Source organism: Staurois parvus, unplaced genomic scaffold (assembly GCF_062004578.1).
Source record: "Staurois parvus isolate SC_StPar_1 unplaced genomic scaffold, SC_StPar_1.0 ptg000637l, whole genome shotgun sequence".
Taxonomy (NCBI): domain Eukaryota; kingdom Metazoa; phylum Chordata; class Amphibia; order Anura; family Ranidae; genus Staurois; species Staurois parvus.
Genome location: NW_028318433.1, coordinates 115,122 through 142,422, shown reverse-complemented (window position 1 = coordinate 142,422; position 27,301 = coordinate 115,122). Strand labels below are relative to the sequence as shown.

General features: G+C 47.7%; 1 protein-coding gene across 2 annotated transcripts; it reads right to left on the bottom strand.

The window, feature by feature from the left end:
- Positions 1-4,323: 4,323 nt before the first annotated feature.
- On the bottom strand, positions 4,324-27,186 carry LOC149449073 (uncharacterized). Of its 2 annotated transcripts, none has more exons than XM_089693841.1 (2): positions 26,852-27,186; positions 4,324-8,507 (listed from the first exon to the last, which is right to left on the bottom strand). In XM_089693841.1, the coding sequence occupies exon 2, from the start codon at positions 8,173-8,175 to the stop codon at positions 6,862-6,864; it is 1,314 nt and encodes a 437-aa protein (XP_089549967.1). In that variant the 5' UTR covers positions 8,176-8,507; positions 26,852-27,186; the 3' UTR covers positions 4,324-6,861. The 2 variants fall into 2 exon arrangements, with proteins under 2 accessions (XP_089549967.1, XP_089549966.1); XM_089693840.1 differs by lacking the exon at positions 26,852-27,186 and adding an exon at positions 20,905-21,490.
- Between the last annotated feature and the right edge of the window lie 115 nt (positions 27,187-27,301).

The window sequence follows — 27,301 nt, the reverse complement described above, 5'->3', positions numbered from 1 at the left end:
TTTTTTAGTTTGCATTTTTCATCCGTCCATCCATCCGTCTATCCATCCATCCATCCAATCTTCCATACTTCCATCAATCCAACCATCCGTATATCCACCCATCCATCTATCCATCCATCCATCCAAGTGAATTTGGGGTAAACTAAGAAGGAATTATGAATGAAGGCTTAAGAATAACAAGCTGGTCATAAAGTACCCCTATCCATCCGTCCATCCATTCATCCGTCCATCCATCCATCTGTCCATCCATCCATCCATGAGAGTGAATTTGGGGTAAACTAAGGAGGATCATATCCCCCAGACGAAGCCACGTGACCCTGTGGCGACATGCGTAGGGGAGGAGCTTTGACGTCACCACGTACCTGACTTCAGAACGGTGAGTAAAGCCTGTGTGCGGCTGACACACAGAGGAGGATGGTTACACACAGCGGTTTGTAATTGTTACATATGATCCATCATGTGATCCATCATGGGGTCCATCTCTGGGGAGGGGCACATAATACATCTATTACAGGATGAGGCTCTATATATATCTTGTCTCTTCTTACTGCTATACGGAGGAGAGAAGTAGAGGGAAGGAGAGGAATCCTGCACTATACGGAGGAGAGAAGTAGAGGGAAGGAGAGGAATCCTGCACTATACGGAGGAGAGAAGTAGAGGGAAGGAGAGGAGTCCTGCACTATACGGAGGAGAGAAGTAGAGGGAAGGAGAGGAATCCTGCACTATACGGAGGAGAGAAGTAGAGGGAAGGAGAGGAATCCTGCACTATACGGAGGGAAGATCCTTCTATTCACACCAGCACTATTACAGGGATGTATCCAGGAATATAGAGGGACTTCCAGAGTCCTTGTCCTTCTGAAGGATCCAACCACAGAATAGAAGTGATCGCGTAATTGGATCATATGCTTGGCTTGCCTAGGATTCGGCTGACATTCGGCTAGGATTCGACTGACATTCGGCTAGGATTCGGCTAGGATTCGGCTAGGATTCGGCTGACATTCGGCTAACATTCGGCTAGGATTCGGCTAACATTCGGCTAGGATTCGGCTAACATTCGGCTAGGATTCGGCTAGGATTCGGCTAACATTCGGCTAACATTCGGCTAGGATTCGCTGAGCACATAAGGGGGTCAGAACTGAAGCCGAGATTTAAACAGCGACGTGAACACTTCATATTTGGACATTTTTTATTCACTTTCATTTTTTATTTTATTTCACTTTTTTATAATTTTTTATTTTTATTTTCAAAATTTGTTTGAGTTTTATATATTTTTTATGGTTATATATTTACTATTGCGCTATTCATTGTTTTATTTAGATTATTTCACAGCAAATTATATTTAATTAATCTGGATTGTAATTATATTTCACGTTACACATCATATAGTTAATAGTTTATTAATCAGAGGGGCGCGGTCTTCTCTTTGTAAACATTTCTCAAACTGAGGAATCATGAGCAAAGGCTTGAGAGTAACAAGCTGGTCATAAAGTACCCCATCCATCCATCCATCCATCCGTCCGTCCGTCCGTCCGTCCGTCCGTCCATCCGTCCGTCCGTCCATCCATCCATCCATCCATCCATCCATCCATCCGTCCATCCAGGAGTGAGAGCTGGGAGGAAGTTAAGAATGGATTATCACCTTCTGACCACCTTCTGTGAGTGTAAGGAAGGGTGGGACATAAATGTACAGATGTGAGGAGCTGGGATGTGATCTGTAGCAATATGTAATCGTACATTTAGTTTCATTCCTTGTCATTAAAGATGTATTCAGTCATATATTCAGTCATAGGTACTCAGAGACATGTGCCCACCCATTAGCATCTGAAAAGACAGAGCAGCTTCCTCAGGCTGGAAGTGACACCTAAGTGCCAATAAGATTTGTCACCTACATATAATCAGACTTTGCCACCTTCCTGAGGTATAAAAGAAGAACTCCAGACATTTTGGCTGCAGGAGACCAGGGGGGCTCCGATCTGTCTGGGGAGCTCTGGCGTATATACACAGATCAATGGGGAATGTTTCATCTCTCATAAAAGCAAAAATATTAGTTGCAGAGAGATGAAAATACTTCCTTTTGATTGGACACTCTGTAGGCTACATCTGCATGTAAAACTGTATTTGTGGTCTATGTAGAATGCCAGAGAAATGCAGGAAATGGTTATATGGTGCCGGATTGTGGCAGCTGAACAGTGATTGGTACTGTTGCGATCAGACTGATGCGCTGCTGTCGGAAATTCAATCCCCGACTTGGTGAATCAAACCGTTCCTGGTCCAATGGACTTTGGGCATTTCAGCACCCAGAACGTCCTGTGGGCTGGTACGGGAACACCCTCCAGGGTTGATTGGCCAAGGACTAATGTCCCACCCACGTCCATATTCCCATAAATTGAGGACTTGAGGTGGACGTGGTGATTCGTATGGAGCCGGTTCTATCGACTAACAGATTGTGGACTTTCTCTGACTTGCTCCAGTCGCAGGATAATTCTTGGTAAAAGTTTTATTTCTGTTTTATTCCCTTTTATTTTATAGTGAATAGTCATTTGTTTGTCTTCTTGTATTTCTTGTATTTTCTGTAACTTTTTATACTTTGTACATATTTTAGGCACCGCCCACTTTCAGAATATTAAATCATAAAAGTTTTGCCTCTGTTTTGATGTAAACACTGAAATCCTGACACACAGCGGCTAAATGCCTCCTATGAATGAAGACTCAGAAAACACTCAACTGAGAGGCTGTCAGTTACCTTTTGACCACTGAAAACAAATTATTCCTGCAAACCGTTTTCAGACGTTTAAGCTCTGATGAAGAAGGGATCTCCCCTCGAAATGCGTGAGTTGAGCAAGAGTTTATCTCCCTTCTGGATGGAACTCGCACGTGTGGTCTCACCCTGCGTTGGTGTTGGATGTTATATGCCTTTTGTACTGCTACTCTTGTGAGTATAACTTATTAATAAATACATGAATTGTTTATTGAGGTAATGCGCAAGGTTTGTGCGCTCCTTTCTTTTGTTCTTTGCTTCTGAGCTGTGGCCAGACCCCACAACCCTTTCCTGGAGACCATACCTCTGGCTGTACTCTCTGTGTTGGATTAACCCTGCTCTGCCTGGACCAATCCCTATTCTGCCTGAACCTTTTGCCCTTTGTGCTGGAATTAACCCTTTGTCTGCTGGAGTTCTTCCATCCCTGCTGTGTGCCAACCCTGTGCTGAGGATTTAATCCTTTGTCTGCTGGAGTTCTGCCATTCCTGTTGTGTGCCAACCCTGTGCTGAGGATTTAACCCTTTGTCTGTCGGAGTTCTGTCAACCCTGTGCTGAGAATTTAACCCTTTGTCTGCCGGAGTTCTGCCATTCCTGTGGTATACCAACCCTGTGCTGAGGATTTAACCCTTTGTCTGCTGGAGTTCTGCCATTCCTGTTGTATGCTAACCCTGTGCTGAGGATTTAACCCTTTGTCTGCTGGAGTTCTGCCATTCCTGTTGTATGCTAACCCTGTGCTGAGGATTTAACCCTTTGTCTCCTGGTGTTCCGCCATTCCTGTGGTATGCAAACCCTGTGCTGAGGATTTAACCCTTTGTCTCCTGGAGTTCTGCCATTCCTGTGGTATGCAAACCCTGTGCTGAGGATTTAACCCTTTGTCTCCTGGTGTTCCGCCATTCCTGTGGTATGCAAACCCTGTGCTGAGGATTTAACCCTTTGTCTCCTGGAGTTACGCCATTCCTGTGGTATGCAAACCCTGTGCTGAAAATTTAACCATTTGTCTGCTGGAGTTCTGCCATTCCTGATGTATGCCAACCCTGTTCTGAGGATTTAACCCTTTGTCTGCCGGAGTTCTGCCATTCCTGTTGTGTGCCAACCCTGTGCTGAGGATTTAACCCTTTGTCTGCCGGAGTTCTGCCATTCCTGTTGTATGCTAACCCTATGCTGAGCATTTAACCCTTTGTTTGCTGGAGTTCTGCCCCTCTGCTGTGTGCACAAATTGTGTTAGGGACTTAACCTTTTGTCTGCTGGAATTCTGCCAACCCTGTGGCATGGATTGAATTCCTTTGCCGGCCAGAGTTGTGCCCCCCACTGTGCCCCCATCCTGTGTGTAGACTTAACCCTTTGTCTAACAGAACTCTGCTCTACCGGTCATGTGCTCCTCGCTGTGTTTCAATAAAAGCCTTGTGTGTACTCCTGCTCTCCGCGTGTCTTCTGTTCCCCCCACACCTCCGTCACAGGGCCCCTCTATGTATTACTCAGGAGGAGTAGAAGAAAGTATTCTGGAGTGTAATTGTAAGTATACCTAAGCCGTGTGTGAGAAATAACTTGTTAAAATGACAACTATGTGAAGAAAACATCTTTAATTTACTTGCTACAGTTTCAGAAAAAATGACACAAAATTACAACTACAACAAAAATAGCCACAATTCTTACTAAAGACCCCGGAGTGTCTACTTTCCAAAAAAGGGTCATTTGGAGGGTGTTTGTACTGTCCTGGCATTTTAGGACCTCAAGAAATGTGACCGGCCTTCACAACATCTGGGTTGGTAACCTTGAAATACAGTGTATTTGCCATAGTTTGAAGACTCCATAACTTTCACACACACTAAATAATATATTTTTTTTTACCAAAAACAAAAGTAGAGTAATATACTTTGGCCTACATTTAACAAGGAAGATTATTTATTTGTAAAGTTTTAGAGCAGAAACTAAGGGAAACTTTTTTTTCAAAATGTTAAGTAATTTCCTCTTTTAATAGAGAAAATACAAAAAAACAGTAATGATTAAATATCAGCAAAAGAAATGTCTATCTATCACAACACGGATATAAAATGAATTTAAGTGCAGTGTTGCATGACCAAGTAATTGTCAGTCAAAATGTCACGGTGCTGAAAACTGGAGAATGGCCTGGAGAGGAAGAAGGTTAAACATGCCAAATGGTTCAGTAAGAGACAAAAAACATTCAAATCAACTTCAACTAACACTTGTAAAGCAGTTCCAGCAACAGTTTTGTTCCTTTCTACAAAGGTTTAGACCATATGAATAAAAGCTGACAGTTGTATGCACCCCAGCAGTGTTATTTGATTTGTCTCAACCCCTCCAGCTGCCATTTTTAGGACGGTTTCCTTCCTTCAGGAAGTAGAAAAATAACGGCTCTACTGGCAGGATCAACAAGTCATAAAATGTTACAAGAAGGACTCAGAAAAACAACCACTTGAGTGTCAGCTGGGATAGTGGCTATTGGTCCCAGGGCCATATTAAAGCGGCAGCGGTCTTACCAGATCCAGGTATTGGAGGCTCTGTAACAGCCGGCATTCAGCACTAAGCACACAAGCCGGAATCATCACCCCCCCCCCCCCCCCCCCGGGCTTTCAATGTTTTAACAGATCGCTGCATAGGAGAACACTGTAAAAGCAACAAAAACAGAATTCTTTTGCATCGTATTTACATTAGTAGTGTAGTGACATCACAAGTGTTACCTAGAAAAATAAATAAAAATATACGTATCCTCATTTTCTACCACATTAAAGCCCTCTGACATGAAAAACTGATGTATAATGCATTTGGGTAGATTACAAATCCTAAAGGTGTAATGTGCTGAACTGGGACATCACCATAAGTGGTTCAGGACAGATTGCACCCTTTATGTAAATATTAATTCTAACCATAGTTACACTTTAGGGTCAACATCATAATGTTTCTAGGGTCAAAAGAGGGTTCTTCACAAACAATATCTACCCAAAAAAAGAGAATTGACTATTCAGAGTCATTGAAGAGAACCCGAGTCAGAGGAATTTCAGTCCCCCAGAAGATGCAGTCGTAGTATGTGATCGGTCTATGGAGAGGAGCAATAGCTGAACAGAGAGACAATATAATAAGGAAGTCCAATCTTCTCCTGATGGAATCCCTTAGACTTGTGGCAGGACAAGATGGAACACAAGCAGCCAGCTGGGTGTAAGTGGTACTGTTGAACACATCCCAAACAAAGAGCAGTGAATTGGTGTTGGAAGGCCTACACCAGCTTAGGAATTTGATTTCTCACTGAACAGAGATTTCTCCATGGTTGTTGTCCCTGTTGCAGTCCTACCTGTAAAGCTGTCATCCATAAGAGGAGGAGGAACCTGGAAATAAGGCATTGATCATTGGAGGGGAGGTGGAATATGTGAAGAGAGGCGTGGACAAGGTGAGCGTAGCTGGAGCCCTCAAGCTAGACGGATATTGGAAAAGTCAGCAGAATCTAGAAAAGTCTCTCCCACTGAGGCTTTGGAGGCTTGGTAAGATGCCACTTGACCACTACCTAGTCTTGGTGCTGAGGCAGTGTTGGTAATGCATTAGCCCAGGATCTGACAATGAAGAAAACACTTGGGAACACAGCTCAGTTAATGAATGATGAAAATATATTACATGTTCAGTCAAAGCTCCATGAAAAGGATAGAGATTAAAATCATTAGGAAACACAATTCACTGTTGATACTTGTCTGAAAAAAATAGTCAAAAGGTAAAATAGTCTTGGGATTCTACCCCTTTAAAACCCCCCTTCTCCCCATTACCTCCTGCAGCTGAAGCCTGTGAATCCTCTGGTGTGTGATCAGCTGTGACTTATGTAAAAAAATCTGTTACACTCACAACACGGCTACGGCTTTTCTCTGGTGTGGACCCTCTTGTTTGTGTTAAGTTGTTCTCTATGTTTAAAAGATTTGTCACATTGAGAACAGTGATATGGCTTCTCTCCAGTGTGACTGCTCTGGTGTATAATAAGGCTTTCCTTATATACAAAAGCTTTGCCACATTCAGAACACTGATATGGCCTTTCTCCAGTGTGAGTATTCTGGTGTATGATAAGTTTGCATTTGGTTGTAAACATTTTATCACATTCAGAACACTCAAAGCTGCTTTCCAGTGTGAACTGTCCTGTGTATGATAAGCTCTGACTTAGTTTTAAAAGCTTTATCACATTCAGAACATTGATGTGGCTTCTCTCCAGTGTGAATCATCTGGTGTCTGATAAGGGATGACGCTTGTCTAAAAGTGGTATTGCATTCAGAACACTGATATGGTTTCTCTCCAGTGTGAATCCTCTGGTGTGTGATAAGATTACCTTTCATTGTGAAAGCTTTGTTACATTCAGAACACTGATATGGCTTCTTTCCAGTGTGAATCCTCTTGTGTGTGATAAGACTTGACTTCATTGTAAAAGCTTTATCACATTCAGAACACTGATATGGCTTCTCTCCGGTGTGAATCCTCTGATGTGTGATAAGACTTGACTTCATTGTAAAAGCTTTATCACATTCAGAACACTGATATGGCTTCTCTCCGGTGTGAATCCTCTTGTGTTTGATAAGATACTCTTTCGTTGTAAAAGTCTTATCACATTCAGAACATTGATATGGCTTCTCTCTAGTGTGACTCCTCTGGTGTGCGATAAGATAGCACTTCTGCATAAAAGCTTTGTCACATTCAGAACACTGATATGTCTTATCTCTAGTGTGAATCCTCTGGTGTGTCATAAGATTACCTTTCACTGTAAAAGCTTTATCACATTCAGAACACTGATATGGCGTCTCTCCTGTGTGAATCCTCTTGTGTTTCATAAGATTATCTTTTGTTGTAAAAGCTTTATCACATTCAGAACACTGATATGGCTTCTCTCTAGTGTGGACTCTCTGGTGTGCGATAAGATAGCACTTCAGTGTAAAAGCTTTGTCACATTCAGAACACTGATATGACTTCTCTCCAGTGTGAATCCTCTGGTGTGTCATAAGATTACATTTAATTGTAAAAGCTTTATCACATTGAGAACACTGATATGGCTTCTCTCCAGTGTGAATCCTCAGGTGTGTCATAAGATTACCTTTCATTGTAAAAGCTTTATCACATTCCGAACACTGATATGGCTTCTCTCTAGTGTGAATCCTCTGGTGTGTGATAAGATAACACTTGTGTGTAAAAGCTTTATCACATTCAGAACACTGATATGTCTTCTCTCCAGTATGAATCCTCTGGTGTTTGATAAGTTGATCCTTCGATGTAAAGGTTTTATCACATTCAGAACACTGATATGGCTTCCCTCCGGTGTGAACCCTCTGGTGTTTGTTAAGATTACCCTTTGTTGTAAAAGCTGTGTTGCACTCAAAACACTGAAAAGGTTTTTCTTCAGTGTGACCCTTCTGGGGTGTGATATGTTTTGCCTTCATTGTAAAACCTTAATCACAATCCAAACAAGAAATAGCTTCTGAAATAATTGTTATGGATGCAAGGGTTGAACTACATTGTAAAGCCATTGTCACTTCCAGAACACTGAAATGACTTCTCTCCTGTTGTGCTCTGAGGGTGGATCAATGTTGAAGAGGATCCAAACCATTAACAACATTGAGAACACTGATACGTCTCATGTCCTGTGTGAATCCTCCAGTGAACTACGATAAAGATGTTCAGTCACCTAAGACATCCGTATGGCTCGTTTCCCATGTGACTGAGTTGTACTTATGAAGACCAGCATGACCGAAAACTTGGTTCTTCAATCCACCTGTACAGAAAAACAAAAAAGTCAGAATTCTATATAAAGGGCTAAATAAAGATGTTTTCTATATTTTTTTAATTAAAATGAAAATTTATGAAAACATCCAAAACATTCCAGAGTTGACATCTGAGTACAATCAGTATCACGACATGCATTGTCAGATAATGAAACACATCCAAAGTCAGAAACGTGTAACATAGCGCACAACAGCCTTATGCTATTGGGTTTTCACAGCCATCATGGTCCACTTGGGATAGAAAAATAATATGTTAAAATTCAAAAGTATAGGAGTACACCTTGCATCACATTACCATCTTACAGTGAGGAACAGAAGTATTTGAACACCCTGCGATTTTGCAAGTTCTCCCACTCAGAAATCATGGAGGGGTCTGGAATTCACATTGTAGGGGCTCCATGCAAGATCTCACCATGTGGGGTATCACTGATGATAAGAAAGGTGAGGAATCAGCCCAGAACTACAAGGGAGGAGCTGGTCAATGACATGAAGAGAGCTGGGACCACAGTTTCAAAGGTCACTGTCGGTAGAACACTACGCCGTCATGGTTTCCAATCATGCATTGCACGAAAGGTTCCCCTACTCAAGTCATCACATGGCCAGGCCCGTCTGAAGGTTGCCAATGACCATCTGGATGATCCAGAGGAGGCATGGGAGAAAGTCATGTGGTCAGATGAGACCAAAGGAGAGCTTTTTGGTCTAAACTTCACTCGTCATGTTTGGAGGAAAAAGAAGGATGAGTTGCGCCTGAAGAATACCATCCCTACTGTGAAGCATGGGGGTGGTAACATCATGCTTTGGGGGTGCTTTTCTGCGAAGGGGACAGGACGACTGCACTGTATTAAGGAGAGGATGAATGTGGCCATTTATTGTGAGATTTTCAGCAACAACCTCCTTCCCTCAGTCAGAGCATTGAAGATGGGTCGTGGCTGGATCTTCCAACATGACAACGACCCGAAGCACACAGCCAGGAGAACCAAGGAATGGCTCAGTAAGAAGCATATCAAGGCTCTGGAGTGGCCCAGCCAGTCTCCACACCTAAATCCAATAGAACATCTTTGGAGGGAGCTGAAACTCCGTGTTGCTCAGCGACAGCCCCGAAACGTGACAGATCTAGAGGAGATCTGTGTGGAGGAGGGGGCCAAAATCCCTGTTGCAGTGCAAACCTGGCCAAGGACTACAGGAAACGTCTGACCTCTGTAATTGCAGACAAAGGCTTCTGTACCAAATATTAACACGGATCCTCTCAGGGGTTCAAATACTTCTGTTCAGCAGTGCGAGACAAATACATTCTTTACAAATCATACAATGTGATCTCCTGAATTCTGTCCTCAGAGTGGGAATCCCCTCCAATGTGAATGTCAGACCCTCCATGATGGAGAAGTGGGAGAACTTGCAGAATCGCAGGGGGTTCAAATACTTCTGTTCCTCACTGTATTTGCATATCTGTCTTTGTGGTGGGAGCACGCCGTATGGGCAGCTCCCAGCACAGAGGCGGAGGTCTCACTGAAAGCTCTGGGTCCCATACTAATGATCAAAACTCAGAACTCCCAACTCTGGGTCACCTGATCACTGTGAGCCTCTGATTGGCTATCACAATGAGGAGTCACTGTGAAGCTCGCCCCACGTGTTTTCTTACATTGTCTCTCCTCTCAGAGAAAAAAAAAACAACAGTTTGTAAAAAAATCAATCAATAATAATATTAATAATAATAATAATAACAGTAATTTAAAATAAAAAAAATAAAAAAATACGTAGATGAAGGTTTGATCTAGGACAGTGCCAGGGTTAGTGTTTGGGTCAAGGTCAGGGTCAAAGGTTAAGGTCAGAGTCAGTATTTTGGGGGGGTTATTTATTTATGTACATTAGTCTCAGTGTCAGTTAGTGTCGGTGTGTTTTAGTAGGTAAAAAAAATGTAAAGAAAACTGCGCAGTACTGTTCCTGGGCTGTACTCCGGGTACAAACAGCAACTAACATACACATACGAGGTATTGCTGCCATCGTCGGGGGCAGGAGAATTGTTGGGGGTTGTCCTTTGGTGGTAGGTTATGGCAGCAGCAAGAAATATACAGCTAACTTTAGAAAAAATGATTTTCACTATTTTGGGCCTGTTTTCCTTTGATCATATAAAAATAAAATCAGGAGACGTCCATTACCATTTACCAACTGGATGCACAAAGTAGTTGTGATGACGGTTTCACTAACGCATGTCAAAGCTGCAAAATTGTGCTTAGGCATTAACATTTGTTGTACCTTCAGGCGTGAAGGGGTTTGGGTTCAGTTTGATGTCATTGAAAAAAGCTGGATTAATGGTGCCGACAATCGTGTCCCAATATCTATGAAGATTATGCGTTTAGAGTGGTTCTGAGGGCCAGTTGACACCAGAATGTGATGTGGGAAATCTGAGGTCCATGTTTGTGTCCCCCACCTGGTGTCAGTGCAATGCTAACGACACCCCAAACGCAGGCCACAATCACAGGGCATTTTCCTGCACTGGATGGCATGGCACAGAAGTACTGACGTTCCATGCGGTCCGGTTGCTGTGTGTTTTGTGAAGTAGTCCAAGCACAACTTTAGCTGTGGTCTGGTGCCATTTCAGCCAATTCAAATGAATGGTGTGAAATCATACTGCACCCAGATAGCATGTGAATCGCACTGGAACGCACAGAGCATTGCATGCGCAGCACGTTCCTGTGCAATGTATCCACTTGAAGATCAGGCCTTTTCTGACCATTTTTATTTACATTTCAAAATCAGATTTTTTGCTAGAAAATCAGTTAGAGCCCCAAACGTTATAGACTTTTTATAGCGGAGGTCCTAGAGAATAAAATGAAGGGTGTTGCAATTTTTTACACGCAGTATTTGCGCAGCTGTTTTTTCTAGTGCAAATTTTGGGGAAAAATACATTTTTAAAAGTTCTGATGTAAAAAAATACAATGTAACACCAAATTGTTTGGTAACATTTTTAAAAATGTATGTTATGGCGAGTGAATAAATACCAAACGTGTCATTCTTTAAAAGTGCGCACGCCTGCAACAGCCACAAATGACGTAAATGTCATTATCCACAGGCGATGCTATAAAAGCCTTTACAGGGCCCCACTTTAGATTTACACAGGAGGTCTAGTACTAGAATTACTGCCCTCGATCTGATGTTCACGGTGTTACCTCACATGTGTGGGACCATCGCTGTTTGAAAGCGTGCGGCATGTCTCGTGCATTCACCTTTTGCGCACAAACACGGGGGGGAGGGGGGCTGCATATTTCTTTCCATTTATTTTGTTGACATTGTCGCTTTACATTTCATTTGGATGACTTTTATTGGTATCACAGAAAATATAAATATCCCCTGTGATAGCAATAGGCAGTGACAGGTACTCTTTATGGAGAGATCTGGGGTGTATTAGCCTCCAAATCTCTCCTCTGCCATTAACATCTGATCGCACCAAGATCAGTGTAATCAGATACTTTAGGCCCCTTTCACACGGACGTTCCGATTGGGTCCGGACCCGATCAGAACCTCTATTCTCCTCTATGGAGCGGCAGGTGTAAACGGATATGTGTCCCTTTACACTCGCCGACATCCGATCCACCAAAAAGAGACAGATGGGGATCCATTCCCCTTCTGTCCATTGGATCGGATCACATGGCAGTCTGACCGCCCATAGAGGACAGCAGGCCGTGTCCATGTCCGCTCTGTATAAGCGAAGCAGACGCAGGCTTGTCATCCATTTGCCCAACAGCGATCAGCAGAGAGATCCCCCGCTGAGCAAGAGGATCCGCTGACGGGCCCACCCGGTGTGAAAGGGGCCTTACCATTTTATATTCCAGAAAACCAGAAGGGATGAATGCTCATCACTTCCATCTTCCTGTATCATGGAGGCCATCAGGGACGATCTGGCCTCTGTTTGTTTCTATGGGACAGGAGAGGCTGAGAGGGCCACAGAAGGCGGTGGGAGGGGGGAGGTCCCCTCCCGCTGCTTGTAAAAGCAATCCAGCGGCTAATTATCTGGTTGGATTGCTTTTATAAGAAAGCAGACCCTCGGCTCTAACACCGGGATGACTTCTTCAGCTGCAGTCATGATATGAGTTCTCTGCCAGCCCACTTATTAATTCCCAGTTATTAATTCCTTGTTCCTTTAATCCATCCTGGCCATAAGAAGAGCATCCTCCAATTAGTATTCTACTTCTGTGTGCCAAAGGTCCCTAGCTGTAATTACCGCACCCCCTCAACAAAAGGTCCCAAATTCAATTAGTTTTTTCCCCCATTGTTATCTTGTTTACAGCTACAAATTCAATTATTGTGTTTCCTTCCCTGTCCATCTTGCCCATCATGGTTTGTGTCCATGTAAAATTCTTCTCCACTGTTATTCCATTTACAGCTGCAAATCTAATTACTGTGTTTCCTTGACCATCCTGTCCGACCTGCTTTTCTGCCCAAATGTAATATCCTCCCCACTGCCCTCCTGTTTACAGCTACAAATTCAATGACTGTATTTCCTTTCCTATCCATTCCCTCCATTGTCATCCAAAATGCTCAATTAAGGCCTTCCCTCCATTGTCATCCTGCTAATGACCCCCCTCGACCTCTCGTCCTGCCCCGGAGTTTAAGAGGTCAGTGCTGGTCTCTCCCAATGTTCCATTCTGCTGTGCATCCACTGAGGGATCCAGCTGCGGCTGGACTCTAGTGGCCTAGACTCTGCCTGAGCCCCATTGGAGTAAGGGGGACCCCAGAAGCCACATCAGCTCTTCCTGAGACCACCACATCAGCTCTTCCTGAGATGCTGCCAGCTCTATCTGGGATTATCACATCAGCTCTGCGTGGGTGTATGCTTCTCCTGTGTTATCTGACCTGTTTATGAACTGCCTCTTACCTCCCTGTTAGATTACAAACTGCTGTAGAGGCTTTAACTTTGCCCACCGGGGCTGAATTACAAAGTATTCTGGGCTCTCTCTCTGCACTACTCCCCATTGAGTGACTGTTGTCTGTTTTAATAAAGCTTTAAGTGTTTGCCGCCTGCCTTGTGTGTTCTGTCCCGCCTACCCTCCGTCACACCACCAAGTGATCTTCCATGTACCAGTAAAGACAAGGGTGAAGCTCAAAATCTCATTCAGTCATCTTCCATGAGAACATGCCCCCCCCTCTGCCTTGTCCCACACCATCCCCCATCCTGTGTCAGTGTGCAGGGGGGCGCAGGAGGATATTCTAGTCTGCTGGTCTATATTAAGTAGGGTGGGAGAGGAGGGGGAGGGGTATTAGGATCCATGTCATGTATGTCAGCTGTCTGCATCATTATTGGCCCCAGACCTGCATTCCGGACAGTTCAGTGTACAGACAGAGGGGGGATTTACTAAATACAACTAGGCTGTTCACTTTACACTTTTCACAGAACTTTCCCCCGGAGCTTAGTGAATGCGGTGAAATCTGACTTTACAAAGAATATCCAATCACACGCAAAGAAAATGTAAAAAATGCAATTTTGCTTCCACATGATTGGCTGATGGAAGTCAGGAGAGCTTCACCTCATTACCCGACCCCTCGTCTACTAAGGTACATTTCTTATCCTTCTGGTATTCAAGGGGTTAAACACAAATGAGGTTTGTATTATTATTTCAGCCAGCGGTCATGTAAAATTGATCCGGGCAGCTGTAGAAGCAGCCAATCACTTTACAGTACAGAGAATGTGCCGCCCCTCCCCCCTGCTGGTGCCTGCCGTGTTTCCTCCAGGATGTCCAGGACGGAGGAACATCGGTAAACCACTTCAGCTTACTAAGCAGGAGGAGCTTGGAGAGGATCTGATCCCCCGATCTCATCTGTGATGAATGAACCCCGAAATGACAAACATTCTGTCACCTCCAGGTTCAGAGCCGCCATTCCCGGGAGCCGGAGTCACAAGTTTTTTTCCTTTTTCCACGTAGCGATGGAGGCGGGCATTGTGAGTGACGTTGGATCTATTCGGGGGACATTTTTTACATTTTTATTTTTAATAAAGGACTTGTCACAGAACGTCTCCTGTCATTATTTACACATTTTTTCTTGTGAATGAGTAACTGTAACATGTACTCCATACTCATTCACATGGGGGGGCTTTCAGATTCCGATAAGACCCCAGCATACAGAAAATTGGAAGGACAGGGGGCAGTATAGGGACAGTAGGGAGGACAGGGGGCATTGTGGGGGACAGTAGGAAGTACAGGGGGCATTGTGGGGGACAGTAGGAAGTACAGGGGCATTGTGGGGGACAGTAGGGAGGACAGGGGGCATTGTGGGGGACAGTAGGGAGGACAGAAGGCATTGTGGGGTACAGTAGGAAGGACAGGGGGCATTGTGGGGGACAATAGGGAGGACAGGGGGCAGTGTGGGGGACAGTAGGGAGGACAGGGGGCATTGTGGGGGACAGTAGGAAGGACAGGGGGCATTGTGGGGGACAGTAGGAAGGACAGGAGGCATTGTGGGGCACAGTAGGGACAGGGGGCATTGTGGGGGACCGTAGGAAGGACAGGGGGCATTGTGGGGGACAGCAGGAAGGACAGGGGGCATTGTGGAGGACAGTAGGGAGGACACGGGACATTGTGGGGGACAGTAGGAAGGATAGGAGGCAGTGTGGGGGACAGTAGGGAGGACAGGAGGCAGTATGGGGGACAGTAGGGAGGACAGGGGGCAGTGTGGGGGACAGTAGGGAGGACAGGGGGCAGTGTGGGGGACAGTAGGGAGGACAGGGGGCAGTGTGGGGGACAGTAGGGAGGACAAAGGGCAATGTGGGGAAGAGTAGGGAGGACAGGAGCATTGTGGGGACAATAGGGAGGACAGGGGGTAGTGTGGGGGACAGTAGGGAGGACAAAGGGCAATGTGGGGAAGAGTAGGGAGGACAGGAGCATTGTGGGGACAATAGGGAGGACAGGGGCAGTGTGGGAGACAGTAGGAAGGACAGGGGGCAGTGTTGGAGACAGTAAGGAGGACAGGGAGAATTGTGGGGGACAGTAGGGAGAACATGGAGCACTGAGGGGAACGGGGAGGACAGGGCGCAGTGCGGTGACAATAGTGAGGATAGGGAGCAGCATGGGGACAGTAGGGAGGACAGGGGGCAGTGTGGGGGACAGTAGGGAGCACACGGGGCATTGTGGGGGACAGTAGGAAGGACAGGGGGAAGTGTGGGGGAAAGAAGGGAGGACAGGAGGCAGTGTGGGGGAAAGTAGGAAGGATAGGAGGCAGTGTGGGGGACAGTAGGAAGGACAGGGGGCAGTTTGGGGGACAGTAGGGAGGACAGGGGGCATTGTGGGGGAAAGTAGGAAGGACAGGGGGCATTGTGGGGGACAGTAGGGAGGACAGGGGGCATTGTGGGGGACAGTAGGAAGGATAGGAGGCAGTGTGGGGGACAGTAGGAAGGACAGGGGGCATTGTGGGGGACAGTAAGGAGGACAGGGGGAATTGTGGGAAACAGTAGGAAGGACAGGGGGCAGTGTGGGGGACAGTAGGGAGGACAGGAGGCAGTGTGGGGACAGTAAGGAGGACAGGGGGCACTGTGGGGACAGTAGGGAGGACAGAGGGCAATGTGGGGAAGAGTAGGGAGGACAGGGGCAGTGTGGGGGACAGTAGGAAGGACAGGGGGCAGTGTTGGAGACAGTAAGGAGGACAGGGATAATTGTGGGGGACAGTAGGGAGGACAGGGGACATTTTGGGTGAACGTAGGGAGGACAGGGGTCAGTGCAGGGAAAGTAGGGAGGACAGGGGGCATTGTGGGGACCATAGGGAGGACAGGGGGTAGTGTGGGGGACAGTAATGAGGACAGGGGGCAGTGTGAGGGACAGTAGGGAGGACAGGAGGCAGTGTGGGGGACAGTAGGGAGGACAGGGGGCATTGTGGGGGACAGTAGGAAGGACAGGGGGCATTGTGGGGTACAGTAGGAAGGACAGGGGGCATTGTGGGGGACAGTAGGGAGGACAGGGGGCATTGTGGGAAACAGTAGGAAGGACAGGGGCAGTGTGGGGGACAGTAGGGAGGACAGGGGGCATTGTGGGGACAGTAGGGAGGACAGAGGGCAATGTGGGGAAGAGTAGGGAGGACAGGGGCAGTGTGGGGGACAGTAGGAAGGACAGGGGGCAGTGTTGGAGACAGTAAGGAGGACAGGGAGAATTGTGGGGGACAGTAGGGAGGACAGGGGACATTTTGGGTGAAAGTAGGGAGGACAGGGGTCAGTGCAGGGAAAGTAGGGAGGACAGGGGGCATTGTGGGGACCGTAGGGAGGACAGGGGGTAGTGTGGGGGACAGTAATGAGGACAGGAGGCATTGTGGGGACAGTAGGGAGGACAGGGGGCACTGTGGGGACAGTAGGGAGGACAGAGGGCAATGTGGGGAAGAGTAGGGAGGACAGGGGCATTGTGGGGACAGTAGGGAGGACAGGGGCATTGTGGGGACAGTAGGGAGGACAGGAGGCAGTGTTGGAGACAGTAAGGAGGACAGGGAGAATTGTGGGGGACAGTAGGGAGGACAGGGGACATTTTGGGTGAAAGTAGGGAGGACAGGGGTCAGTGCAGGGAAAGTAGGGAGGACAGGGGGCATTGTGGGGACCGTAGGGAGGACAGGAGGCAGTGTGGGGGACAGTAATGAGGACAGGAGGCATTGTGGGGACAGTAGGGAGGACAGGGTATAATGTGGGGAAGAGTAGGGAGGACAGGGGCATTGTGGGGACAATAGGGAGGACAGGGGCAGTGTGGGGGACAGTAGGAAGGACAGGGGGCAGTGTTGGAGACAGTAAGGAGGACAGGGATAATTGTGGGGGACAGTAGGGAGGACAGGGGACATTTTGGGTGAAAGTAGGGAGGACAGGGGTCAGTGCAGGGAAAGTAGGGAGGACAGGGGGCATTGTGGGGACCGTAGGGAGGACAGGGGGTAGTGTGGGGGACAGTAATGAGGACAGGAGGCATTGTGGGGACAGTAGGGAGGACAGGGGGCAATGTGGGGAAGAGTAGGGAGGACAGGGGCATTGTGGGGACAATAGGGAGGACAGGGGCAGTGTGGGGGACAGTAGGAAGGACAGGGGACATTTTGGGTGAAAGTAGGGAGGACAGGGGTCAGTGCAGGGAAAGTAGGGAGGACAGGGGGCATTGTGGGGACCGTAGGGAGGACAGGGGGCACTGTGGGGACAGTAGGGAGGACAGAGGGCAATGTGGGGAAGAGTAGGGAGGACAGGGGGCAGTGTGGGGGACAGTAGGAAGGACAGGGGGCAGTGTTGGAGACAGTAAGGAGGACAGGGAGAATTGTGGGAGACAGTAGGGAGGACAGGGGACATTTTGGGTGAAAGTAGGGAGGACAGGGGTCAGTGCAGGGAAAGTAGGGAGGACAGGGGGCATTGTGGGGACAGTAGGGAGGACAGGGGGCACTGTGGGGACAGTAGGGAGGACAGGGGGCACTGTGGGGACAGTAGGGAGGACAGAGGGCAATGTGGGGAAGAGTAGGGAGGACAGGGGCATTGTGGGGACAGTAGGGAGGACAGGGGCATTGTGGGGACAGTAGGGAGGACAGGGGCAGTGTGGTGGACAGTAGGAAGGACAGGGGGCAGTGTTGGAGACAGTAAGGAGGACAGGGAGAATTGTGGGGGACAGTAGGGAGGACAGGGGACATTTTGGGTGAAAGTAGGGAGGACAGGGGTCAGTGCAGGGAAAGTAGGGAGGACAGGGGGCATTGTGGGGACCGTAGGGAGGACAGGGGGTAGTGTGGGGGACAGTAATGAGGACAGGAGGCATTGTGGGGACAGTAGGGAGGACAGGGGGCAGTGTGGGGGACAGTAGGAAGGACAGGGGGCAGTGTTGGAGACAGTAAGGAGGACAGGGAGAATTGTGGGGGACAGTAGGGAGAACATGGAGCACTGAGGGGAACGGGGAGGACAGGGCGCAGTGCGGTGACAATAGTGAGGATAGGGAGCAGCGTGGGGACAGTAGGGAGGACAGGGGGCAGTGTGGGGGACAGTAGGGAGGACAGAGGGCAGCGTGGGGACAGTAGGGAGGACAGAGGGCAGCGTGGGGACAGTAGGGAGGACAGGGGGCAGTGTGGGGGACAGTAGGGAGGACAGGGGACATTTTGGGTGAAAGTAGGGAGGACAGGGGGCAGTGCAGGGAAAGTAGGGTAGGACAGGGGGCATTGTGGGGACCGTAGGGAGGACAGGGGATAGTGTGGGGGACAGTAATGAGGACAGGAGTCATTGTGGGGACATAAGGTAGGACAGGGGGCAGGGTTGCGGGACAGTATGGAGGACAGGGGGAATTGTGGGGGACAGAAGGGAGGAAAGGGGGCACTGAGGGGACAGGGAGGAAAGGGCGCAGTGCGGGGACAGTAGGGAGGACAGGGGGCAGTGTGGGGAGAGTAGGAATTACAGGGGACATTGTGGGGGACAGTAGGGAGGACACGGGGCATTGCGTGGGCAGCAGGGAGCACAGAGGGACAATGCAGGGACAGTAATGAGGACAGGAGGCAGTTTGGGGGACAGTAGGGAAGACGGGGTAATGTGGGGGACAGTAGAGAGGACATTGGGCACTGATGGGACAGGGAGGATAGGGCGCAGTGCGGGGACAGTATGTAGGACAGGGGGCAGTGTGGGTACAGAAGGTAGGACAGGGTCATTGCGTGGGCAGTAGGGAGGACAGGGACAGTGCATGGATAGTAGGAAGGACACGAGGCAGTATAGGGGACAGTAGGGAAGACAGGGGGTAGTGTGGGGGACAGTATGGAGGACAGGGGGCTGTGTGGGTTATAGTAGGGAGGACAGGGGGCATTGTGGGGGACAGTAGGGAGGACAGGGGGCATTGTGGGTGACAGTAGGGAGACCAGGGGCATTGTGGGGACAGTAGGGAGGACAGAGGGCAGTGTGGGGGACAGTAGGGAGGACAGGGGCATTGTGGGGGACAGTATGGAGGGCAGGGGGCATTGTGGGGGATAGTAGGGAGGACAGGGGGAAGTGTGGGGGACAGTAGGGAGGACAGGGGCATTGTGGGAGACAGTATGGAGGACAGGGGGCAGCTTGAGGGACAGTAGGGAGGACAGGAGGCATTTTAGGGGACAGAAGGGAGGACAGGGCACAGTGCGGGAACAATCGTGAGGATAGGGAGCAGTGTGGGGACAGTAAAGAGGACAGGGGGCAGTATGAGAACAGTGGGAATTACAGCGGGCATTTTGTGGGACAGTAGGGAGCACAAGGGGCAGTGCGGGGAAAGAAGGGAGGAAAGAGAACATTGTGGGGACAGAAGGTAGGACAGGGGGAGAGTGCAGTTACAGAAGTAAGGACAGGAGACACTATGGGGGACAGTAGGGAAGACAGGGGGTAGTGTGGGGAACAGTATGGAGGAAAGGGGGCAGTGTGGGGGACAGTAGGAAGGACAGGGGGCAGTGTGGGGGACAGTAGGGAGGACAGAGCGCAGTGTGGGGGAAAGTAGGGAAGACTGGGAACATTGTGGGGGACAGTAGGGATGACAGGGGGCATTTTGGGGTCTGTATGGAGGACAGGGGGTAGTGTGGGGGATAGTAGGGAGGACAGGAGGCATTGTGGGGGACAGGAGGGAGGACAGGAGGCATTGTGGGGTACAGTAGGGAAGACAGGGGACAGTGTGGGGGACAGTAGGGAGGACAAAGGGCATTGTGTGGGACAGTAGGAAGGATAGGGGGCATTGTGGGGGACAGTAGGGAGGACAGGGGGGCAATGTGTGGGACAGTAGGGAGGACAGAGAGCAGTGTGGGGGACAGTAGGAAGGACAGGGGGGCAATGTGTGGGACAGTAGTGAGGACAGGGGGCAGTGTGGGGGACAGTAGGAAGGACAGGGGGCATTGTGGAGGACAGTAGGGATGACAAGGGGTTGTGGGGTTGACAGGGGAACAATGAGGGGGTCTTCTGGTTCTTGTAGTTCCCCTGCATTCCGTAACTCCACACTTTGTATATGAGTGACCCAAGTAATGATGAGTTATGCATACACCCCTGTTTAAGGGGTCACACCCCTTCCATGGTATCTGCTCCATGAAAGAGCCCCCCAAAAATGCAAAAAAGCAATATGAGTCTGGTGTGGATATTAGGGGGTTAATCACACAAAAATGTTAAATATAGTGTGAGGTCCCTGTAGAAAATCCATAGCGGACCCCCAATCTGAGCATGGAGCCAAGCTGGCCAGGGAAGGGAGTGCAAAGCTGGCCAGGGAAGGGAGTGCCAAGCATGCAACCAAGCTGGCCAGGGAAGGGAGTGCCAAGCATGCAACCAAGCTGGCCAGGGAAGGGAGTGCCAAGCATGCAGCCAAGCTGGCCAGGGAAGGGAGTGCCAAGCATGCAACCAAGCTGGCCAGGGAAGGGAGTGCCAGGCATGCGGCCCCCTCCTGAACCATATGAGGGGTACTCTGTATAGACCCTCACCAGTCCTCCTCCTGGATTCCTCTAGTCCTCCTTCTCTCCAGGAATGGCTGGGATGAGTCCTTTGGCTTTGAGTGACGGGAAGTGGAGACGTTCTCTTCCTTCTCATGTCCTCTTTACTCTTTCAGAGGGAAAAGTTTCCCCACCAATGGAGAGAGATGGAGGGGAGTCTGAAGGTCTTCTCTGGAAGATCCCATTACATTCCACACCCAGACATGGAGATTCCTCCACATGGGAGGTCATGTGACAGCCAAGAAGATTCCCCATTAGAGAGGCCCCCCTCCCCCCACCACCAGATGGATAGAGACTAAGAATAGACAAGACGGGACACTACAGGCTCTACAGACACACTGTGTATATACTGTATATAATACCCGGGACACGAGGGAAGGGGGACGGCACACTGGGGACACCCACAGAGGAGTAATATGTCCCTTACATTGGTGTCAGTGGAGTAGTATGTCTCTTACATTGGTGTCAGTGAAATAGTATTTCCCTTAGATTGGTGTCAGTGGAGTAGTATGTGCCCTACATTGGTGTCAGTGGAGAAGTATGTCCCTTACATTGGTGTCAGTGGAGTAGTATGTCTCTTACATTGGTGTCAGTGGAGTAGTATGTCTCTTACATTGGTGTCAGTGGAGAAGTATGTCCCTTACATTGGTGTCAGTGGAGAAATATGTTCTTTACATTGGTGTCAGTGGAGTAGTATGTCCCTTACATTGGTGTCAGTGGAGTAGTATCTCCTTACATTGGTGTCAGTGGAGTAGTATGTCTCTTACATTGGTGTCAGTGGAGTAGTATGTCCCTTACATTGGTGTCAGTGGATTAGTATGTCCTTACATTGGTGTCAGTGGAGTAGTATGTCCCTTACATTGGTGTCAATGGAGTAGTATGTCCCTTACATTGGTGTCAGTGGAGTAGTATGTCCTTATATTGGTGTCAGTGGAGTAGTATGTCCCTTACATTGGTGTCAGTGGAGTAGTATGTCCCTTACATTGGTGTCAGTGGAGTAGTATGTCCCTTACATTGGTGTCAGTGGAGTAATATGTCCCTTACATTGGTGTAAGTGGAGTAGTATGTAATTTACATTGGTGTCAGTGGAGTAGTATGTCCTTACATTGGTGTCAGTGGAGTAGTATGTCCCTTACATTGGTGTCAGTGGAGTAGTATGTCCTTACATTGGTGTCAGTGGAGTAGTATGTCCCTTACATTGGTGTCAGAGGAGTAGTATGTCCCTTACATTGGTGTCAGTGGAGAAGTATGTCCCTTACATTGGTGTCAGTGGAGTAGTATGTCCCTTACATTGGTGTCAGTGGAGTAGTATGTATCCTTACATTGGTGTCAGTGGAGTAGTATGTCCCTTACATTGGTGTCAGTGGAGTAGTATGTCCCTTACATTGGTGTCAGTGGAGTGGTATGTCCCTTACATTGGTGTCAGTGGAGTGTTATGTCCCTTACATTGGTGTCAGTGGAGTGGTATGTCCCTTACATTGGTGTCAGTGGAGTGGTATGTCCCTTACATTGGTGTCAGTGGAGTGGTATGTCCCTTACATTGGTGTCAGTGGAGTAGTATGTCTCTTACATTGGTGTCAGTGAAGTGGTATGTCCCTTACATTGATGTCAGTGGAGTAGTATGTCCCTTACATTGGTGTCAGTGGATTAGTATGTCCTTACATTGGTGTCAGTGGATTAGTATGTCCTTACATTGGTGTCAGTGGAGTAGTATGTCCCTTACATTGGTGTCAGTGGAGTAGAATGCCACTTACATGACATGAGTGGTGTCAGTAATCAGTGCTGTGATTATATGACTTCCCTCTGCCAGTCCTGGAATCTGATCTCTCCCAGTCCCAGCCTGGAGAACGGGGTCTCTGTGTTTTCTCGGACTGGGATGAAATGTGGTGTCAGGTGGAGGGGGTGGTAAATGTAGGAGGGGGGGCAGCAGCTGTCCATGGCAGAGAGGAGGACAGACAGAACAACAGCTGCACAAAGTTCCCGGATCCAGAGCCGTGCAGAACATTCACCAGCTGATAGGAGGGGAGTTCTCTGACACCGAGGAGCACAGCAAACACATTGCCTTTTTACATACATTGGTGTCAGTGGAGTATTATGTCTCTTACATTGGTGTCAGTGGAGTAGTATGTCCCTTACATTGGTGTCAGTGGTTTAGTATGTCCCTTACATTGGTGTCAGTGGAGTAGTATGTCTCTAACATTGGTGTCAGTGGAGTAGTATCTCCTTACATTGGTGTCAGTGGAGTAGTATGTCCCTTACATTGGTGTCAGTGGAGTAGTATCTCCTTACATTGGTGTCAGTGGAGTAGTATGTCCCTTACATTGGTGTCAGTGGAGTAGTATGTCCCTTACATTGGTGTCAGTGGAGTAGTATGTCTCTTACATTGGTGTCAGTGGAGTAGTATGTCTCTAACATTGGTGTCAGTGGAGTAGTATCTCCTTACATTGGTGTCAGTGGAGTAGTATGTCTCTAACATTGGTGTCAGTGGAGTAGTATCTCCTTACATTGGTGTCAGAGGAGTAGTATGTCCCTTACATTGGTGTCAGTGGAGTAGTATGTCCCTTACATTGGTGTCAGTGGAGTAGTATGTCTCTTACATTGGTGTCAGTGGAGTAGTATGTCTCTAACATTGGTGTCAGTGGAGTAGTATCTCCTTACATTGGTGTCAGTGGAGTTGTATGTCCCTTACATTGGTGTCAGTGGAGTAGTATGTCCCTTACATTGGTGTCAGTGGAGTAGTATGTCCTTACATTGGTGTCAGTGGAGTGGTATGTCTCTAACATTGGTGTCAGTGGAGTAGTATCTCCTTAAATTGGTGTCAGTGGAGTAGTATGTCCCTTACATTGGTGTCAGTGGAGTAGTATGTCCCTTACATTGGTGTCAGTGGAGTAGTATGTCTCTTACATTGGTGTCAGTGGAGTAGTATGTCTCTAACATTGGTGTCAGTGGAGTAGTATCTCCTTACATTGGTGTCAGTGGAGTAGTATGTCTCTAACATTGGTGTCAGTGGAGTAGTATCTCCTTACATTGGTGTCAGAGGAGTAGTATGTCCCTTACATTGGTGTCAGTGGAGTAGTATGTCCCTTACATTGGTGTCAGTGGAGTAGTATGTCTCTTACATTGGTGTCAGTGGAGTAGTATGTCTCTAACATTGGTGTCAGTGGAGTAGTATCTCCTTACATTGGTGTCAGTGGAGTAGTATGTCTCTAACATTGGTGTCAGTGGAGTAGTATCTCCTTACATTGGTGTCAGTGGAGTAGTATGTCCCTTACATTGGTGTCAGTGGAGTAGTATCTCCTTACATTGGTGTCAGTGGAGTAGTATGTCCCTTACATTGGTGTCAGTGGAGTAGTATGTCTCTTACATTGGTGTCAGTGGAGTAGTATGTCCCTTACATTGGTGTCAGTGGAGTAGTATGTCCCTTACATTGGTGTCAGTGGAGTAGTATGTCTCTTACATTGGAGTCAGTGGAGTAGTATGTCCCTTACATTGGTGTCAGTGGAGTAGTATGTCCCTTACATTGGTGTCAGTGGAATAGTATGTCCCTTACATTGGTGTCAGTGGAGTAGAATGCCATTACATGACATGAGTGGTGTCAGTAATCAGTGCTGTGATTATATGACTTCCCTCTGCCAGTCCCGGAATCTGATCTCTCCCAGTCCCAGCCTGGAGAACGGGGTCTCTGTGTTTTCTCAGGCTGGGATGAAATGTGGTGTCAGGTGGAGGGGGAGGGGGTGGTAAATGTAGGAGGGGGGGTAGCAGCTGTCCATGGCAGAGAGGAGGACAGACAGAACAACAGCTGCACAAAGTTCCCGGATCCAGAGCCGTGCAGAACATTCACCAGCTGATAGGAGGGGAGATCACTGACACCGAGGAGCACAGCAAACACATTGCCTTTTACATCCATTATTATTATTATTATACAGGATTTATAAAGCCCCGATAGTTGGCTCAGCGCTGTACATTACAGAGGGGACAGAACATGTGACAGAACAATACCAATACAATGTGATACATGAGGGGATCGAGGGCCCTGATCCTGGGAGCTTACAATCTAGGAGGGGGGGATGGTGGCACAGGAGGAGATAGCTGTGGGGGATGGGGTGGTAGGAAGAGTGGAGGAGGTCGGCAGTTAGCGGGGGGTGGGGTAGGCTTCCCTGAAGAGATGGGTTTTCAGGGTGCGCCTAAAGGAGAGGAGAGTAGGTGATAATCTGATGGGTTGGGGTAGGGAGTTCCAGAGGATGGGTTAACAAATAATCAAAGGTCGTCCTGCGCTATAAATGGAAGTAGAACCTCTCCTTAAGCTGCCGACACTCACCAACTGACACCTAAAACAGTGTAAATGACACCAATAAATAGTGTAACTCATAATAAATACTAAATACAAATATGTGACAATTCATAGAATACAACCTGAACCAATCACAATTCATACAATAAACGTCTTCATAGCAACAGTGTAACAATATATAAGTCGTGTCATACTGCTACTAAATATCCGTGTTCCATGATGGACACGCGTGTTCACACTGTAAATACATAGAACACGTGTGTAAACATGAACTCCCGTGCTCACACACCTACTGTATAAATAATGGACACGCGTGTTCACGCTGTAAATACATAGAACACGTGTGTAAACATGAACTCCCGTGCTCACACACCTACTGTATAAATAATGGACACGCGTGTTCACGCTGTAAATACATAGAACACGTGTGTAAACATGAACTCCCGTGCTCACACACCTACTGTATAAATAATGGACACGCGTGTTCACACTGTAAATACATAGAACACGTGTGTAAACATGAACTCCCGTGCTCACACACCTACTGTATAAATAATGGACACGCGTGTTCACGCTGTAAATACATAGAACACGTGTGTAAACATGAACTCCCGTGCTCACACACCTACTGTATAAATAATGGACACGCGTGTTCACGCTGTAAATACATAGAACACGTGTGTAAACATGAACTCCCGTGCTCACACACCTACTGTATAAATAATGGACAAGCGTGTTCACACTGTAAATACATAGAACACGTGTGTAAACATGAACTCCCGTGCTCACACCCCCACTGTATAAATAATGGACACGCGTGTTCACACTGTAAATACATAGAACACGTGTGTAAACATGAACTCCCGTGCTCACACACCTACTGTATAAATAATGGGCACGCGTGTTCACACTGTAAATACATAGAACACGTGTGTAAACATGAACTCCCGTGCTCACACACCTACTGTATAAATAATGGACACGCGTGTTCACGCTGTAAATACATAGAACACGTGTGTAAACATGAACTCCCGTGCTCACACACCTACTGTATAAATAATGGACACGCGTGTTCACACTGTAAATACATAGAACACGTGTGTAAACATGAACTCCCGTGCTCACACACCTACTGTATAAATAATGGACAGGCGTGTTCACACTGTAAATACATAGAACACGTGTGTAAACATGCAATCCCGTGCTCACACACCTACTGTATAAATAATGGACAGGCGTGTTCACACTGTAAATACATAGAACACGTGTGTAAACATGAACTCCCGTGCTCACACACCTACTGTATAAATAATGGACACGCGTGTTCACACTGTAAATACATAGAACACGTTTGTAAACATGAACTCCCGTGCTCACACACCTACTGTATAAATAATGGACACGCGTGTTCACACTGTAAATACATAGAACACGTGTGTAAACATGCCATCCCGTGCTCACACACTACTGTATACATAATAACGAGGTATTTATAAACCTTTCTATACATAAAGTGCTATAGAGCCAAAACAGTGCAAACAACTGTCCACTCTGTGCAACAATGATGGGGCCAAAATCTTCTCCTATTGGGGCTAGATTGCCCCCTCCCCCCAGTGACCCCTAGGGGCCAACACCCTGGATCCTTACCTCTTATGGGCCGCTTCCTTCCTTCAGTAGATCTCCTTGTGGGGCTCCTATTTGCGGTGATCAGCCAAGGTGTCTGTGAAGGACAATGGTCACCAATGTGACGGACTCTTTCCTTGCAGGAACATGCAGAGGTCCCATCTCCATAGTCCCCTTTAAATGTCGGCTTTCACAGATCTTTCTGCTCCTTCACTTCACAGCAGCAATATTTGTGTTCCAACACAGCGCAGCTTTGGGGGAGAACAATGCCAGCTTTACGTGGAAATGGTGTCCAACACAGACAGCGTGGAAGGTGGACATGGTCACAGCACTTACTGCCATCGACATACAGCCACGCCCTAGATTTCTATATCCAGAGGATGGGAGACACCCTGGGGAAGTCCTGGAGGAGGGCGTGGGAGGAGGAGACCAGGGAACTAGAGGGGAGGAGGAGACCAGGGAACTAGAGGGGAG

Bases quoted from the DNA above. Each gene is read 5' to 3' on its own strand.
- LOC149449073 (XM_089693841.1), bottom strand. From the start codon at position 8,175: ATGAAGGCAAAACATATCACACCCCAGAAGGGTCACACTGAAGAAAAA.